This window comes from Colletotrichum chrysophilum, assembly GCF_026319265.1.
Source record: "Colletotrichum chrysophilum strain AFK26 chromosome Unknown scaffold_22, whole genome shotgun sequence".
Classification (NCBI taxonomy): Eukaryota; Fungi; Ascomycota; class Sordariomycetes; order Glomerellales; family Glomerellaceae; genus Colletotrichum; species Colletotrichum chrysophilum.
This window is the reverse complement of record NW_026517309.1, coordinates 242,703-262,073: the sequence shown is the minus strand read 5'-3', so window position 1 is coordinate 262,073 and position 19,371 is coordinate 242,703. Positions and strand designations below refer to the sequence as shown.

The 19,371-nt window shown below is 49.1% G+C and overlaps 4 protein-coding genes across 4 annotated transcripts; 2 read left to right on the top strand and 2 right to left on the bottom strand.

The window, feature by feature from the left end:
- Positions 1 to 1,012: 1,012 nt before the first annotated feature.
- On the top strand, positions 1,013 to 1,368 carry COL26b_003839 (uncharacterized protein; the record flags this gene model as incomplete). Its single annotated transcript, XM_053176728.1, has 2 exons — positions 1,013 to 1,185; positions 1,329 to 1,368. 2 exons carry the CDS (start codon positions 1,013 to 1,015, stop codon positions 1,366 to 1,368), a joined length of 213 nt encoding a protein of 70 aa, XP_053039338.1.
- A 6,079-nt stretch (positions 1,369 to 7,447) lies between these two features.
- Positions 7,448 to 8,086, bottom strand: COL26b_003838 (uncharacterized protein; the record flags this gene model as incomplete). The annotated part of the gene is made up of 1 exon (XM_053176727.1): positions 7,448 to 8,086. One exon carries the CDS (start codon positions 8,084 to 8,086, stop codon positions 7,448 to 7,450), a length of 639 nt encoding a protein of 212 aa, XP_053039337.1.
- A 6,878-nt stretch (positions 8,087 to 14,964) lies between these two features.
- On the top strand, positions 14,965 to 15,432 carry COL26b_003837 (uncharacterized protein; the record flags this gene model as incomplete). The annotated part of the gene is made up of 2 exons (XM_053176726.1): positions 14,965 to 15,317; positions 15,351 to 15,432. 2 exons carry the CDS (start codon positions 14,965 to 14,967, stop codon positions 15,430 to 15,432), a joined length of 435 nt encoding a protein of 144 aa, XP_053039336.1.
- Positions 15,433 to 16,137: 705 nt separating this feature from the next.
- COL26b_003836 (uncharacterized protein) lies at positions 16,138 to 16,605 on the bottom strand (the record flags this gene model as incomplete). Its single annotated transcript, XM_053176725.1, has 1 exon — positions 16,138 to 16,605. The coding sequence occupies one exon, from the start codon at positions 16,603 to 16,605 to the stop codon at positions 16,138 to 16,140; it is 468 nt and encodes a 155-aa protein (XP_053039335.1).
- Between the last annotated feature and the right edge of the window lie 2,766 nt (positions 16,606 to 19,371).

Below are 19,371 nucleotides of genomic sequence, written 5' to 3'. Positions count from 1 at the left end.
CATCCTACCCCGGCATCGACTTTCGCCCGGCCTTTTACTTCTTTTCCTGCAACTGGGTGATTTATCCGCATTCTAGCTTCAGCCTGCTCAAGATCCAGGTTCGTAAATCACATTCCTTATCTATAAGAAAAAGGTAACGCTGCCCATCTTACTACATAAAATGGCTCGGATTCTTGAGACGACCCTCCTGCCCTTGGGTTGAAATCTTGGAGAATCCGCAAATTATTCGACACAATGTTCAACTTTTTTGCCAATTATTGGAGATCACCGCAACCTCAGCGTGTGTCAACTGATGAAGTTATTCCCGTGGGATTTTTTGATGATACCATCATTTTCAGAAACTTTGTCTTCTACGCCCTCTTCAACTTTGACAGCGTCCTTGCGCCTGGATTGCTACATGACTCTCTAGGAGGTCTGCTAAATCAGCCGGGTTGGAATAGGTTGGGAGCCAGATTGAGAAGAAATGTAAGGCATGGTGCTCGAATCATCCGAAAAAGCATGTCTTCTTGAACAATTGATGAAGATCTGACTTGAAATGGCCGTATAGAACCGCGGAGAGCTTGAACACCACATCCCGAAAGCGTTTTCCGCAGATCGCCCAGCCGTCGGATTTGAACATGTTGACCTAAGTCATTTGGCTGCCGAGGATCATCCCACTGCATCCATAATACCCCGCTCACCGAGCAGCGGTCAGCCCTCTATTGTCGGTGACCCCAGCCATCTATCGGACCTCTAACTCGGCCCTGATATTCCCAGAGGATTGAATGACTACCTCTTCACGGATCGGCCACAGATTGGACTGCGTATCGTCTCCTTCAAGAACTCGACAGTGATAGTCCTTCATTGGCTGCATTTGTCGGCTGATGCCGTATCTATCGGGTCTCTTCTCAACGCTTGGTCGCTGAAACTTCAAAGGCGGGAAGATGACATACCAAAGCCACTGACAGGTGCATATGCTCTGGAAGATTTGGGCAAGAATCCGACTAGGCCACACGTCCTTTTTCATCAGCACATGTCCACGGTCAGTCTGGGCAAGTGGCTCTTCTGGAACTTCTACAATCTGGTCATCAAGCCGAAGGAGAATCGCGTTGTCTGCATTCCTGCTGAGTACCTCCGGGGGCTCAAGGAAAAGGCCATGGCTGAGCTTCAGGCGCAGCCAAGCATCGACGGCAAGGAAAAGCCAAAGTTTGTGAGTGAAGGAGACGTGATCCTGGCATGGGTTGCACGGCTCTCATTTTCAAGTCTATCTGAAAATTCTGAGCGTACGGTGAGTAACCATGCAAAACAATCAAAGACTGGTGTGGCATACTGACATAATGGCACTCCAGATGGCGCTACAACAGGTTTATGAGTGGCGGCGGGCTTTGAAAGACCTCATACCCAACGACAGGCCGATACTAAGCAATTGCGTCGGCTTCGTTGTAACTCTGATACCCGCGGAAGATCTTCTCCAAAAGCCGCTAAGCTATGTGGCTTCCCAAATCCGTCATACGCTCATTGAGCAAGGCTCACGAGAGCAGATTGAAGCCTATACGTCACTCATCCGACAAGACCCGATTAACAGGGCCCCTCCTCTATTTGGCGACACCTCCATGAAGCTGTTGATGTTCACGAACTGGCAACGGGCTAGACTCTATGAGACCGATTTCTCAGCGGCATCTGTCAACAAACTTGATGGCCCCCTGTTTCCTTCGTATATTCAGGCAGTCCCAGGCCCTTATGAGTTTAATGATGGGCTCATTCTTTTTGGCAAGGACTCCTCAGGCAACTACTGGTTTGGAGGACAGAGAGCGCAGGGTCAATGGGGTATGATGGAGCGGAAAATAGAAGAAGGCATGAAAGACTTCTGAGGGGAGAACATAGCCGTTTACGTAGGACGCCTATGCCATCTAACAAACAATTTCGGTTTCCACCACAAGACATGCACTCTGCTCTGCTCTATGAACCTGGCATCTTTATCCACGAGCTCCATGTCATACGACCACAGAAGTTTCGCCAACATGAGGTTCAACTCCATCCATGCAAAGCTAGACGTAGCAAATTTGTCAGACCGGTCAACTTTCAGAGCGATGAGAGTGAATTGTGACTTACTTTCTTCCTAAGCAGTCCCGAGGACCAAGCAGAAACGGACGACTGGCATCCTTATTATCTTTGCAATGAGGGTCCAGCCATCGCTCTGGTTTGGTATGCCAGGGGTCGGAGAAATACTCTGGATTGTGAACGGTGGACCAGGGACTGACGCTGATGTCCGTCTGTACATCCATCAGTAGTTGTTTTAATTAGTGAAGAATACACTGATTGCCTTGGCTTGCTCAAACTCACGTCTTCAGGTATATATTGGCCGTGCAGCTCAAAGCCAGGAGAGAGCCTAGTCGCGCCCCCGGAAGCGGGAGGAAACAGTCTAAGACCTTCATTGATAACAGCTTGCAGGTATGGTAGCTGCTGGGCCTTCGATCCGGTTATTTCGTCGTAGGTTTTGAAAGCGACACGAATCTCCTGGCTGAGAAGTTCCAGCTTCTCTGGATTCTGACCAAGGAAATATGTCAACGCTGATAGAGTAGTTGTCACGGTCTCTCCATCAGCAATTCTGCGAGGTCACGTTAGGTGTATCCTTCAGAATTTACGGAAGCAAACTCGACGGAATCTTGATTGAACGTACGCGATTGTTGAAACGTGAGCTGTCATTTCCTCCTTAGAGACTTCTCCTGCGCGAACCTTGTCGACGAGCGGACTGACGAAGTCGCTTCGTGCCGCTTTGACTTGAAGACGGCTGACGAGAGGTTTCGTTAGTTCACGAGTTGACTGGGAACCATTGGACAACTCTCAACTTACTTCTCGACCTGTTGGCGGCTATAGTTCGAATGTTGATTGTTGGTGACGATCCATGTGGGAATGAGACGTCTTGCAAGTTTGGACACCCACCCAATGCGCCGCAAATTGTCAATAAGAGTGACAATAAAGAGATGCTCGAGGGCAGAATCCGCCCAGGAATTCAGGATATCTGGTCTTGGAATCAGCGGAGCTGCCATCTGCCAAAGCATTGAACCCGACCGAAGCCAGAGACGAGTTTGCTCACCAATGTCAAGATTGCGGAAGCTCTCTCCAAAAGCCATCTCGCCAAGAATCTCAAATGAATTCATGTTGTAACACTTGGTCATGTTCAAACCTTTTGTTCCAGATCCCCCTTTTTCTCCCATTTTCGTGACAAACCTGTCAACAATTTCTGAGATAATATCCTCTTGTTCGACCAAAACACGTTGCGAAAAAGATGGGCTCAGAATCTTGCCCATGACGGCGTGTTTCTGGGGATCACGCTCGCTTCCGATGCATCTGCTGCTGAAGCCGGCAGCCAGGACGTCATAGAAAGGTCCTTTTCGCGCAATCTGCCTGCCACTTCCGGAGTGACCGTAGATGGCTTTCCAGCTCTCCGCACTGGCAAACGAGAGCTCATTAGGCGAGATCCGGACTATATTGCCTGGCAAAATGTGTCAAGAACAATGTCGCGTGCAATCGAAACAACGATGGTTCGAAACACACCATATTTGTCATGGGCTCGCTCAACTGCAATATGGATTTTGCCCCCAGAGCTGTGAAAGAAACGATATAACTAATTTTTGAATGTCGCGTTAATACTTTAGTTTGGTGCTGTCATTTTTGTCTCTCTGCCTACCAAAGAACACCGGCCCAAAGTTGGTCCTGGAAACTTTGCCAGGGGATGAAACCATAAATTGTAGCTCCATACGGCAATACATCGACAGATTATCTCATGTGCAGCAATCAGTGATATCGCTCTTAGTATGCCTCAGATGTGTAATTGATCCTCACAATAGTAATTATCCATGTGGCCACTGCTTTCTATCCCCACTGCTGCGGCGTATTGTGGATTGTTTTGGCAAGCTGGGACCCGATAAATCAGCTAGACCTGGATTCACGGGTCTAATTTACGATGACATTATCGTAATTCATGGTGAGTCGCGTTCTTCGGATATCATAGCGCACTTCTGCGAATCCCCAAGGTATGGATAATCTACCTCCACATATACTGTTGGTGCGCCCCTTCTCAGTGTACGACAACCAACCAGAGGTGGCCGGGGAGTTCCAATTAGAGACTTACCGATCGCTGAATCCCGAAACGGAAATCCTCGATACTCGTTTTAGGAAGAACACCCACAAAGATTCATGGGCGACTCAGATAGGGGTTTGCTCGACGAATGTGCAACTTCATGTCTTACGATGGCTTTTCTTCACCCGATTATCTCTTGGATATCAGAACGTGGCTATTTCCTTACCGCATCAAAGCTAAACTCTCCCGGCTGCACTCATTCATGTGGAGATAAACCTTTAGCAGCAGTTTCATAGTTACGGTGGCATTAAAAGTGGCATGACAGATAAGGTGCACATGAACAACTTGTGATAGGGGTCACTTGATACCTATGGTATTGAGCTTCATTGGAATCCATAGATATAATCAAAAATCACTGTTGCTGCATGTGAAAACAATATGCTGCGCGAAAAGTCCTGTATTTCTAAATGGTCTCCCATTTTGGGGTTTGTCGAGAATCCACTACGAGAAACAGCAGCGCCCGCGATCCTTGCGTCAACTTTTGTATCGGTCTATGATTAGCTCCACTCCAATGCACTCCAATTTTCCCAGCAACGATCAAGATTCCTTCTATGCGGGTGGAAGATGCATGATGCCTGTTTCGTGCACGGCATGGCCCTCGCGGCTTAAGTAACGACCTGTTTTGAAGCTGTTGATCTTGTTAGCTTTCCTCGTCTAATGTTCATGACAAGACAGTCGAAACTTTGGATTTACTTACCTCCAATAAAGATTCCCTTGCGCCAACGCCCTGCAAACCTCCACGAATCTCATAGCTTCGCGGTCGATTTTCTCCCCATAGGATGGCAGCTCTGCCAGAGCAAGATACCATCTTCGGTAACATTGGTTGACCATATTACCAATCTCGTCCATTGCCTGCTGGATACTCAGACCATCTTTCTCAATGAGCAGCGAAATTAGGTTGTGGTCTACGCCTAAGGCCAGGTCTTTGCGGTAAGACAAGACGTCGTTCACCCTAGCAGAACGCAAAGTGTCAGCTTGAAAGGCTTGAATACAAAACGCTGTGCACCCTTAATTCTTACAACATCACAATATCACCAGGTCTGCCGAGACAGTCATGCATTCCTGCAGGCTTGGATGCTCGTACACATGTTGTGGCAGGTTGATGTTTGAGCCGTACTCGGTCAGGTTGATGGCTGGGTACACGCCAATTGTGCCTCTGCGCATGTTCATGTACTCATCTACGTCGCGTATGAAGTTTTGGCCGCTGACTTGCTGATCGACCTGCACGAGCAGTTGTGCAAAGTAACGCTTGTGTTGATCAATCCATCGATTTTGCATCTCTAGATTTAAAAGTCAGCACTTTACAAACTTGTCACTTCCAATTACATGCAAAGCCTAGTCATCTGCTATGAGGAGCGGATGGACAATGAGAAGGAGTTGTGGTCGGTTTCAAGGGCAATGTAGAACGAACCTGGACTGGATACTTCGCTGATGGCATCCCAGCATCTCTGAAACACATATCTAATGGGATTGGAATCGGCAGTATAGCGAGGCGCATCGCCGCCCATGATGGCTATGTTTTGACTAATCTCCTCGGCAGCAGCTTGAGGTGTCCTTCATCAAACTCTGTTATGATAACGCATTATCAGTAACTTCTTGGAACAAGTTCGAGATTGGAGTGCCACCTACGATCGTCGAAAAGAAACACCTGCATTGATCAGTATTTGGAAACATACGAGTTGGCTTAGTGGAAGAACGAACCCAGTGATGCCAATCCAACATGATCTTTAAGCGGTCTTCTGGGGCGATTGGTGACCAAATTGATGCAAGGAAACACACATCAACTTTGGAGTTCTTTGCTGCTTCCACCTCGTTGTACTTCATGACAATGCCGGGCGAAGCTCGGTGCGTTAGTTTCGGACTGAAAACGATTCCAAAATTGGATTTAAAAGCGTATGCTTACCTTGCAATCCATTCGTCTCCGACAGCGTTTACCTCAAAGTAGTTGGGGTTGACAACAAGCTTTGTGGACATGATGGAACCGAATAGCTCTGGGATGCGAACGAGTGGGGGCCGTTTGGCAATCTGCTTTCTGTCTGGTTTTCATTGCATCGGGGACGTCATACTGATGGTTTCGTAGCCAGAGTCTGAGCTGTTGCTACTGGCATCGTCACAGGCTGGATCCATCTCGACGTCCTGCGACTGCCATAAGAGCGTTTCCATATTCGGAGGTTGTAACTTCTGATGATAGACGTGTAGGGCGAATCGAATAATTCTTGACGAGGCTTGGATCTTTGGAGTGAGCGAAACTACCAGATATAATCGACCATCGCTCACCCGTTTCATATGAGTTAGGCGTAGAGGTTTCCCTCTGATTCTTAAGTATGACGCCTCATCGTTGTTTGCCTTACGCAAGACGTAATCGTGTCATAGCAGGGCGGTAAACTGCCGTATTGCAGCATATCTGAAGCCTGTCAACGGGATGGGAAAGCATCTGAAAGCACGAATGGGTGTACTACAGGCTATCGTTCTCCCAAAGGAGAGCATCTGATACGGCCAAACGGCAATTGCCAAAAAGAGTAAATGTCGACAGACCACAGCATTTGTGCCGGAGGCTCGTCTATTCAAAACAAAATCAATAAGCCAATCTCAATCTAGAAATTCCAACTTGAAATTCTCATTTTTGGTAATGTTCTCTTTTCCCAGCATGAAATCAGGCTTTGCCAGGAGAGTAAAATTGTGCGACCCCGGTTCTCTGGCGTTGCCGTGTGGGCCTCCTGAATTGATGTTTTTTGTAGACAAGTCCCTGTGACTCAGTGCAGCTTGGACGCGTTTATAGCGCGTTTTCCACAATTCCTGCAACGATGAAGGGTGATGAAATCGACAACTTTGACCTCAACTCTGATGGAGGCGACGTCTTCCCAGGGATGCGTGGGATTTGACCAGCCAAGTTCAGTCGGATTTGTAGAAGCATTGATGCACGCGCCTCCAGCCAAACGATAAGGTTGTTCTTTTTGATCTGGTGAAGAAGATGATGATATGCATCGATCCATTGCTAATTACCCCTATGCCCTTCTTCATTTAGCCGACGACCAACATCACTCATGCCTTTCCGGCTGATCCGCATATCTCCATCCACTCCATCGTTTGGCGCTTCACATGATACGTCCCCTCCTCGATTAAGGTAGTGTGCGGTACCCGCGCAACTTGATGTCTAAGATGCATGTAATACTCGTCTAGGACCAACTTGTTCACATTGATTTTGGTCGCCCCTGCAGCGATGCATTGCCGCATAAGATCCGGCGGGAATCCATTTGTGCCGTGAAGAGCAACCCGTACTCTCCCGCCAATCTGTTTTTGTATGTTGTCGAACCTGATTCTCAATTAGAAGCACACCAAATTAACCAGCGCAGCGGCATACCTGTCGAAATCCAATTGCGGACCTTGCTTGCTATATTCGCCATGGACGTTACCAAAAGCCGGGGCTAGAGCATCAACGCCTGTAGCGATGAATTGATCAACCTCTTCAGGCGTGGTCTTGCTTGCTTCCAGCCCGGCCGTATCCATCACCCCATCCTCAGCGCCCTCGATCCTCCCGGGTTCTGCCTCCGTGGCAATACCGCGCTCGTGACAGTACTTGACCCATGTCGCGGTCTTCTCTAAGTTCTCCTCCTTCTCATAGTGCGACATGTCGACCATGATGCTGTCGAACGGGAGGTTATCGGCCGCATGCTTGATGATTTTCTCATCTTGAGCATGGTCTAGATGTATCGATATCGGCACGCTTGCTCGGCGAATGGATTCCTTGGCAGTCCTGACGAGCAGACCGTCGGCGTAGGTCACCGCCCATGGAAAGAATTGGAGGATGAGGGGTGACTGAGTTTGCTCAGCAGCGGCAACAAGCCCGTAGATTTGCTCGAGGTTGTACGCAATGGCTGCGATCACGCCATAGCGCCCCTTCTCAGCATTCCGTAAGATCTGGAGATGTCGATTGTTGTCCTTCCAATTGGTCGGCACGGCCATGATGTGTGTGTAAACGTTGGAACTAGGATAATGCTGATATTGATGTGTTCGTCAAGCGGTAGCCGTTGGAAACCCCGAGTATTGGATATTTGACTTATTTCTGTGCATGATCCGATATCGATAGTGGCGAATTTACGTCAACCACATGACGGATGGGTCTGGGGTGATGTGTTGGCTTCCGTGTCGAGGAAATCGAATGGCAGTGGGTCTGGGTCGTCACGAGGGACGTCACGATCACCAACCAACACGAACCATTGTTCCATGTTGACCTTTGTCGTGTCTCATCCCCGCTTCTCCGACATGCATGAAAACTGCAATATGAATGGGAGAAGCCTGGGCTCAAAATGCTTCACAGAGATTTTGTATGATGCGGCTCGACCTTGAGCACCAATGCGAAGTCAGAGAGCTTTTATGTTGGGTTCACTAGCAGTCAAGTTTCTGTTTCCTTTTCTACCAAGTGAATTGAATCTGTGTTCAATTTGATTTTTTCTGGAGTCATTCCTCAATTACCCTCTGAGATTTCCCATCTTGCTGAGAGTTCCTCTCCTAGCGGCTTGACTGGCCAGCCGGATCTCTCGCGACAGGCCTCCAATAGCCCTAGAACACAATTCCGTTCTCTCCTGCTTTCAAGAGGAATTCCAGCTAAGGCCATGAGCACGCGTTCTAGTTCATGGGGCCGGCGGTGACGATGACATACCTATGTAAAGACACTGAGAACACATGACACTTGATGGGTAGTCAGAGAGTGTCAAGGCAATCCCACAGACCTTCTTCACGCATTCCATGAGACGCTTCCGTTGTTGTGTGTACTGCTCTAGACCTCCTAGTACTGGCACATTCAAAAGCAAAAGTATGTGAGCGCAGTAATAGACTTGGAATGCGATCGCTTCACAGGGCGTCAGTAAACATCTTGGTCGCTGGGGGCGGTGCTCAACATGTCACAGCTTACCGCATGCTGGGGGGTGAATCCAAATTGGCTCAAATACATCGTCCACGGAACCGGAGTATGGCAGTGGTTGGAATTCTGCCGTCAAATGCCTCCTCCAATTTTCCAATTGATCTTTGAGCGCATCAGCCGCGGCAACTCTAGCAATCGGGTCATTCTTTGCTGCTTCTGTGTCTTCTTTGGAGCAGAATGCTACGACTTGGGCAAAGAAGTACACGGAACGAGCCGCAAGTTGATAAGGATCAAGCTCATCCAATGTCTTGACCGGCCTCCAGAATGTGAAGGGGCGACGCTTCTCACGGAATGCAGCCCAAACATCTTGGCAAAGCCACGTCCACCATACTGCTTGCTTCAAACCCCCAGAATCACCATGTATGGTTTGAGAGCGCTGTATCCAGTGAACACCTTTGAGATGTCTTTCCCAGTCTTGTCGTGATCCATCCAACATCTCATATGCAGATATGATGGATGAAGTAGCGAGCAGTTCAAGGCTTGTTTTGTATGTATCGTACTGCATTGCCTCTTGAATGTAGTGCAGAGTCTTGTAGTAATATTTCAAGGCCTCATTCAGATCTTGATGGTCCTTTTCTCCAACCTTTGAGCTCAAGGAAAGGTGACGAGCCGAAAGCGCTAGGACTGCATTCATAAGACCTACATTATGCATCTAAGTCGAGACGTTACTACTAAGTAATAAGTTCTGCAGAGACAACTTTCGTCAGAGACATACCGCTAGTTGAGGAACCTGTGTCCCGAAAGGTCTCCGAGGGTCGAAGAAGTCCATCTACTAAAGGTTTAGAACGGCCAAACGCCGGGGAAACATGTCTACGCACCCACATGCCGATATGCCTCACAAAGTTCTGGAAAATCACATGCTCATGAGAAGAGATGTGTATTGGGCTTGTCGAGTACCAGTTTTGCTTCTCAAACTGTTGGTAATCGTTCAACCTCGGTGTCCTCTCCATCAAATAAGAGTTGGAGGTGCATGGAGTCGGCGACAGCCCATCTGAGGAAACCCTTGGTTGAGCTTTTCGTACTGCTGGTGACTGCACGACGGAACTTCCGAAGATATCGACACTTTCTTGGTCCACATTGAAGCTTGTGAAGTCGAACTCTTGCATAGCAGCATCTTGAAGAAGTAGGTCAACCCATACTGCCGTTGCATTCTCCAGATTGGCACCGTAAGAGCTGCTTGTTGTAGCTGACTTGTGAGGTGTAATACCCGTGCATCCTGTCTCTGGAAGATGCTCCGGACATCCAGCCTGAGCATTGGGCGTTTCGTTGACGTGAAAAGCTGGTGATGTTTCATCCTGAGCTCCAACACTAAGGGTGGTGTCCGGCGACGTAGTAGGTATGTTCAGTTGCGGCTGTGCATCCCATGATACTACGGGGGCGGAAATAGGCTCTTCATCGTTTACTGCTGGAGGTGTTTCTTGGGGCTCTGGGGATTGCTGGCCGGGGCTAATCGATCGCGGAGGCAAAGAAGACTCTTGTTGTGCTGCATCGCTCTCATGTTGAGTGTGAGCCACTTCTCCGGGACTGCCTGTGCGTTTTCTGTTTGGTGGTCGCCGTGGCGCATAGATACAGATGTGTTTGGTCCTTTCACAACCTCCGCAAGTAGGCTTTTTCTCGTCGCACTTGACGTGGCGGCGACGGCAGGTTGCGCTGAGCGGTATGCGTTTAGCCAATGAAATATGAGACCACACGCCCGATGAATAGAGGATGAATAGGTGTATTACCATCCAGTCGTGTTTCTCAAGCCGCGGCCTCTGGTCAGTCGACCTCTTGTGAAGTAACGTTTAGTTCCCTCCTCCTCGATCACCATGTTGTGGACTTCAGTGGATACTTTGCGCCCTGACAGATATTGGAACGATAACTGTGCTCGAAGTCACGGGATGGCAGAAATCAAGGGTGCGGTGATACCTGGTGGCATCATTCGTGGGGTCATTGAAAGCAACTTTAGGAGAATCCGAGCAGCGTGAAGGAAGCCGCATGGAGATCTTGCAGCCGGTGCGGGGTAATCTGGGGCAACGGTCCACAATTTGGAGACCCGAGCTTGGGTCCCGGATGTCCCGTAACGGCCCGGTGGGCGGCCGGCCCTGGCGCCGATGTTGTCTGGTGTGTGAATGCAATGTAGCCCTCAGAGGCTAGTATCCGTTGATCGAGAGACGAGATTCGAAGGCTTCTGGCGGCGTGGTCGAGACGAGACGAAGTCTATCTTCTCGTCGACCTGTAACACCGGCAAATTGGCTTATACCCATCGGGTTTCCCTCGAGACGAGGGAGTGGGACCTTCACTGGTACGTTGATCAAGCGGGGTAGACCATTTCGTTTGTTCACAGGGTAACTCACCCTGCAGGTTCGATTCAAGTAGTCTGCTCTTCCGCCGTCCTTGAGTCTCAGTACCGTTGATGACAAGAGGGGCTACTCAACTCTTTAGCATCCATCGTTCTCACAATGGCTCTGTCTAGTTGCCGTCTGTTGAGAGGCAAAACTGCTGCCATCACAGGAGGCACAACTGGTATCGGCCGTGCGATTACTTTGGAATATCTCAGACAGGGAGCCAATGTCGCTGTAAATCATTTGGGCCTGCCCCAAGATGAGAAGCATCGACACAGTCTATTGGAGGAGGCGGAAAGTATCGCAAAAGCTGGCACCAAAGATCAACCGACTGGCCAGCTGATAGAACTTGCTGGAGACGTCACCAACCCTGAGACAGGCAAAGCTCTTGTCAGTGCAGCAGTCAAGAAATGGGGTGGACTTGACGTTTTTGTTGCCAATGCAGGAATTTTCAAGGCTGCTGAGTTTCTCACGTACGTTGGCCCTTCTTTGCATCATTCTCAGCCTCGAGGTTACTAACTTTATGAGAACTCAGTCTTGAAAAAAATGTATTCGACAAAAGTATGCAAGTCAACGTCAACGGGGCGTTCTACTCCTGTCAGGCGGCAGCCAACCAGATGGTGAAGCAAGGACGCGGCGGATCGATCATTGGAATATCATCAATATCTGCTCTCGTTGGTGGTGGCCTACAAACACATTACACGCCGACAAAAGCCGCTGTGTTGTCCATGATACAGTCAATGGCAATTGCGTTGGCGAAGGACAAGATTCGGTGTAATGCATTGTTGCCAGGCACTATTCACACTCAACTGGCGGAGCCTGATATGCAGAATGAGGAAAAGCGCAAATATCTCCAGCAGCGCATACCCATGGGTGTTGGAAAGCCCCAAGACTTGGCGGGGCCAGCAGTCTTCTTGGCCTGTCCGGAGCTGAGCGGATTCATGACGGGATCTCAGGTGCTTATTGACGGAGGAATGTTTGTAAATTTGCAGTAATCGAATTTGCTTGCTACTGGGCTGAGAGTTTTATACCGTAAATGAGATTTTATGACCATGACTACTTGTTCAATGAAGTGAAGGCATCATCTGATCTAATTTTGGAAGTATTCGATGGCTTACTCTTACCAGCGGCGTGCAATCCCTACGAGAGGTAAGCTGTGGGGAACGACCTGGACAAATATCCCGGGCTGCCTGCGGCATCCTACAGAGCCGCAAATACAGTTGGGAGGATCAAATACTCGTGTTAGGCGTGCTGCACCTGCATCAGTCCTACTAATTATTCCTAGATTTCTGCTCTTTGCTGTGGGCCGGCATACCTTGTGTTGGTTCCACGGTGATGCATGTTGACTGTCATCGCCAGACCAGCTAAGTGGGATTCCGGTTCGCAGGATCCATCTGCAAGGTGCGGTGAACATATTTACCAGGGAACGTTGGAGCACATGAGACCATGCGCGGACCTTGTCTCTGCGCAGCCATCATTCGCGCGCGGGCTCATCTTCGTGAGACCTCGATTTGTCGTGTTTTGTCAGGGCCAGCGGCGCCTATGTCATTAGCTTACGGGAGCTGGTAACGAGTTCGCCAAGTCCTTAAATCCCGCAATCCTACGTCAAAACCAAGAGATTCAATCCCATCGGCGACGCCCTGCAGATGACATCGGTGGTACTCCACTTAGCCGTTGCTTACTTACCCGGCGCGCCAGAGTGCCAGTCTGACCGACCCCATCCTCAAGACTTAGTCATGGCTCATGAAACCAGGACCACCATTCCATTGCTGTGTGCATCGTGAATGAAGTTGATGATCAGGAAGCTTAGCAAGTTCTTCATGCTGGTTCCAGAAGGAAGGTGCACCCCAGGCCGCGCGCTAATCAGTACAGAGTAAGCAAGACTATGAAGCCGGTGTCAAGAAATGCAATGATTGTGAAGCGGTAAGAGCAAATCGATATCTCGGAGGCAGCGACAAATGCACTTCTTGCTAGGTGGATACAGACGTTTTCACGCGCGGGAAGGTTTAGCAATGGCAGGGGGGCCACGAGTAGCGAGGCGCAAGTAGGAACATCCTTGAACTAATTTTTGCCCCGAGTCCCCGCCCACGATGTCAGTCATTGAGTAGCTCAATTAAGTGCTCAATAATTGACCATCCTTTATCCAGCTTCCATGATGATCCGGTGCTCACAAAGACAAAGATATATTGTAATGTGTCTTAGTAAACAGTGGAAGAGCGCTGCCATCTGAAGTCATGGTCGATGAGAAGCAACCACCGAGTCAATTCACTGGAAACTCCCAACCTAGCCTCGTCGAACAGAAAGCATATAAAACATGTCATGCCTTTTTGAAGGATGTTTCCTCGGCAATAGACTTTCATCCAATCTTCGATCTTCCACGACCAAGCAACAAAATCATCTAACGGCAATGTCGACCTTGAACAGTAAGAACGGAACTCGGAGCCGCAGAGCCTCAACTTCGGGTGGCGAAGCAGCAGAAGCTTCAGTCTTGGGGGATTTTACGCCAGAAGAGCAGAAGAGAATCATGAGGCGGGTTGACATTCGTGTCGTAGCCGCTGTCGGGCTTTTGTATTGCTTTTCTGTTATTGACCGATCGAACCTACCATCCGCCGCCGTTGCTGGCATGACAGAAGATTTGGGCCTCATTGGAAACCGTTATGTAAGTCACCTGGATGGGTAGGACTTCGACTTCCTTAGATTTTGTTTCCGACTTCAACAAACGTATTGGGCATATCAACTCTAACGTCATTTTGAACAAAGTCAATTATCAGCCTTGTATTCTTCACGACCTACACTACCTTTCAGCCAATTTCAATCATACTCGCTCGAATAATTGGCCCAAGAGCCTACTTCACGGGAGTCACAATGATTTGCGGGTTTGTTGTCATCGGCATGGCCTTCCTCAAACATTGGGGCCAGATGGTTGCTCTGAGAGTCGTTCTCGGGGCTCTTGACTCCGGTTTCTTCCCCACTTGTGTTTACCTTCTCAGTACCTGGTACACTCGCTGTGAGTTTACATTACCTCAACATGAACAGGTTGAGATATTGATTTGCCATAGACGAGGTTGGCAAGCGCTACTCAGCCTTTTACATTGTGGTGTGTCTCGCCACTGCGTTCTCTGGGATCCTGGCATTTGGGGTATGGTGTTCTTATTCAACATCAACCAGGGTGCCTAAGACTAACTGAGTGGGACAGTTCACCAAATTGGAAGGAAAGGCGGGACTTAGGGGTTGGTCATGGATTTTCCTCATGGAAGGCATCATCACCTGTTGTCTCGGAGTCCTTTGCTATTTCGTATTGGTCGGTTTCCCCGACACCAAAAAGCGAACCTGGGGATTTCTGTCTCAGCAAGAGATTGCATGGGTTGTGTCTCGTGTTCAAGAAGATCGCGGGGATGCAAAGCTCCCCGCTCTTAGTGTGAAAGGATTCCTGCGAGGCGGGGCTGATGTCAAGGTCTGGGCATTTGCATTGATTTATTTCAATCAGGCCCTTGTCAACTTTGGTGCGTTGTTGAGTCTTCGAGTATCCATGGCTGAACTAACACCCTGTTTCTTCAGCTTTGTCATTCTTTCTCCCCATTATCTTGAAGGAGAACATGGGCTTCAGCACTGGCAAAGCCCAGATCATGATCGCCCCACCGTACGTTCTCGGTGCGATTCTCATGTGGATTTCCGGGTGGCTAGGAGATCACTTCATGGTACGTGGTCCCATCATCATAGGAGACATGGTTGTCGCCATTGTTGGAACCGCTCTGGTCGGATTCCATAACGACGTGGCTGTACGCTACACCGGCGTCTTTCTTCTTACTGCCGGCTCTTTTTCTTCTATTCCTGTCGTCATGGCCTATCAAGCAAATAACATCCGAGGACAATGGAAGCGGGCATTCTCTAGCGGCCTGGTCGTTGCGTTCGGTGGTGTTGGCGGCATCGCCGGTTCTCTCATTTTCCGGTGAGTATTCATTTCAGAAGCCCATCGTTTCAGCACCCGTTTCAACCTCGACACAACCACAAACTCTGATCAAATTACAGGAGTCAAGATAAGCCCAGGTATCTCCCAGGCTTAAGCACCTGCATGGGATGTGCCGTCTTAAATATCATCATTATTCTCGGCCTCAGCGCTTACTTTTACTACTGGAACGCTAAGGCTGAGCGTGGTGAGGTTGAGCTTGAAGCCTCAGAGGCAAGTACCATACATTCACCTCATTTTGACAGGCAATTTGAATCTAACTTGCTCCTATTTTCTTCCAGGAAACTGATGCCTCCGATTTCCGATACACTTACTGATTTATTTTGAAGAAGAATCACTATGGTTACCCGAATAAAGCATGCACCTGATCAGAGGCTCGTATTATTTTGTCAAAATGATTGAAACCACCGACTGCTGCTCGACTGCTATTACTGGAGGAACCCAACTGCGCAAGACATACTTATACCACTCTCTCATTACTCATCACGTACCCTATAACCATCCAATCGTTACCGAGAAAATAAAATAGCAACCCTTCAACGCACGGCTCGCTGTTGCCGTCTCATCAAGAAAGACTTGCGATGCGGTTCTTCGATCCCAAATTCAGTGACATTCGTTTCCACCGTCTTGAGAAGCTGGAAACCTAACTTCTGATACATCGGCTGCGCGGCCATTGTAGCCATAACCCAAACCTTCATTCCAACAGCATCTGCTTGCTCTAGACCCTTTTTGACCAGGGCGGACGCAATCCCTTTCCGTCTGTATTGCGGATGCACTGTCAGATAGTCGAGGACTTTTAAAGTTAGTCTTGGCTCACTTCCGAGTGATATGGTGCAAGTATTGAGGTGACTGAACCAAATGGGGCCAGCATACCCAGAAATGGTCCTTCTTGGTTCTTCATGAGTTCAATCTCAGCATTCTCGAGGGGAAGACCAAGAGCCTCTTGCAGACGCGTATCCATCCCCGGAATCATACCTTCCTCGGTGTTGGCTTGGAACTTGGCCTTGAAACTTTCTGATTCATCGTCGGTTGGTTCTCGGACAAGAGCCTCTGGCCAGTTCAATGTGCTACTGGCATCAGGCAGAATCCACCGAGCATACCCAATAATTTCACCAGTGTCGTCATCAGTGGCTTTCAAGTGCCGTTTTCCTTCGCGGCCTGATGCAAGACCATGCGACATTCGAGCAGCGGCACCTCTAATGATTTCTTCAAGTGTGGTCGACTTCCAAAGAGCTCGCCAGTGGGCGTCGGTATGGTAAAATGCCGTCATGTTATTCTTGGAAACCCCTTGAGCGTCGTCATAGTCGACGGCAGATATCGTGAAAGTCATCGAGTCGTAGTTAAGACGCTTGCTTAGGGAGGTTTCAACAAAGTCGACACCCAAAATCGGAGTGAGGACAAAAGCACTGGTGTTTGGCACAAACTTTGTAGTTGAGTGATAAATCAAATGTACATGTATTCAAACAGGGCATCTGAGCTTTTTATACCCTAACTCATTTTCGATTCAACGACACTCACACATAATCCCGTCATGAGTAGGAATACGTGTTCTCTTCTAAACGCAGATCATATGAGTCCGAGCATCAAGAAGGAAGAGCCTGGTGTTATCGCATCGTCAGCTGGACCCCTGTCAGTAACTTGACTGTATGTGGCCTTTGGTAAGCCGGCTACAAGCGGCAGCTCAAACACCTCCAGGCCTAGGTCTCACACCATCATCGCAGTTGCTGACGTAGTGGGCGATAAGCACGAAGTGGATTAAAAGCATTGACGGGACCCTTAATCGTCTTTATGCACCTTCCAGTTGACTAGTTACCCTGAGATAGATGGAGTAACTTAGCATGCCAGCCAGAAGCGCGTATCAGCTGTCCGTAAGGAGGCCATGGTGAGAATGAATGGACTGACACCCCGTGCCTCCAGACTCAGTGATGAGATCCTCGCTTAGAAGCCGTCTGACCCGACAAATCAGGTCTACCAGCGCTGACTCATCCTGGCTGGGCGCTAAACCTGCTGCCTCAGAAGTCGTCGATTTCTCCTTTGTCTACGGACAAACCCCACTCATTCGACACGACTATGATGAGTGATTGCCTGCACGAAGGCAACCATCTATTGATCAAAATTCCTGCTGATTTTCTTTTCTCCCATTGGGCGCTGTCATCAACAACGCGATGTCCTTGTGCCTGCAGCCTATCAAAGCCTTCCTCCAATCGCATTTGGCAGCCAGAAACGAAGGATGTGCCGAAATGCAGGGAGCAACACGTTGCGACTTTTGCAAACGATTCATTTCGGCGATGAAAAGGAAACCAACCGACCACGTATCTCTTGACCTCGAGCCTGTCAATCAAATTGTGTCTTCAGCATGTACTCGCCATCGACCACTGTTGGAGAAGATAACGAGCTGGTTAGACTTGCAAGAGGGAGCCACAGAACAACCGCACCTGTTCAGAAACTACTTCGATTATTCAGTCACTTTTACGCTGAAAGATAATTATGGTCAATCGTCGCCTTCATTAGATGTATTGGAAAGCCTCGACAAAAAGCAATTCATTGGATATGGGGTCCAACTTGATCCCTCCTGGATCGACAACAAGACTCTTATTCGGTGGTACGACACATGCACGTCTGGCCACGTAGACAGGTGCAGTAAACCCGAGTATCTTGGATACCTTCCCAAACCTGAGCTGAAGATTCTGATCGACGTCACGGAAAATTGCCTGACTCCAGCTCCTGAAAATGCTTCTTACATGGCACTCAGTTACGTCTGGGGCAAAGTAGACATGCCCAAAACGTTCACAGCAAACGTATCTCAACTACAAAAGCTAGGGGCCTTGAACAACACTGCTCTTCCCCAAACCATCCGACATGCGATTTATTTGACGAGGCTGCTTGGCGAACGTTATCTTTGGGTGGATAGCCTCTGCATTGTGCAGGACGATGAAGAATTTCTCAACGGTCATCTTGGCCGAATGGCATCCATCTTCGCCCATGCTCAAGCTGTCATCGTCCCAATTGACGGAGAGAATGCCGAAAGTGGGATTCCGGGGTTGAAAGAGGCGCCTGCGGCGCAACCCAGGCACCTCGAGCAGGAGACTATCCCATTTGGGGAGAGGTTGCTTCTGATTCGTACCAAGATGGGTATGCGTGGAAGGGGTGAATCTTCATCCAAAAAGGCTGACTACTTCGATCGTGGATGGACGTTTCAAGAGTATCTGTTCGCAAGAAGACGCATATGCTTCGAGAAGAGTAGCGTATGGTTTCAGTGCTGTCAATTTACCCAGTACGAAGACCACAGCCATCCGGACCTTCCCGACCGCAATCGCGACTTCTTGTTGGATGTTGGGTACCCATCTCTCACTGTCTTTTCACGCCTAGTGGAAGATTTCAACCAAAGACAACTCAGCTACCCACAAGACTGTCTCGCTGCTATAGCGGGAATGCTTCCATGTTACTCAAGGGCATTCAAGGGAGGGTTTCTTTGCGGGCTCCCAGAGATGTTTTTCGATGCAACTTTACTTTGGCAGCCTGGAGATGATCTTGTACGTCGCGTACCAGTAGACACAGGTACAACATGCGGCGGTATCAACAGTGGGAGCCTGCCGACCTGGTCCTGGGTAGGATGGCAAGGCCGTCTCCATTTTGCGGGTTGGGCAACAGGGAATGACTTCTTGGCCGCATGCAGCGGCTGGATTGCCTCTTCACGGCAACAGATTATCCCAATTACCAAATGGTTCACCAGCTCTGATGTCACTGGCAGGACTGGCAAGAGACCGGTGGAAGTTGAGTGGGCGCTATGGAGAGATCGCCACAGAGACCCAAAGTGCCCCCTCCCTTCAGGGTGGACACGAAAAAGGCGGCGAAAAGGCGAGAGCTTGACCATAGAGGAATTCCCCGACGGGTTCGGCGAGTATTTGTACAAGCACGAGTCTTGCACAGCACGGTTTTGGTACCCTATACCTCTCTCGGATCCAGACTACTCGCACCAGCAAAAGATTCCCAGCTTCTCTGAGGCGACATACCTCTTTGGCTCCGTGCAAACGGC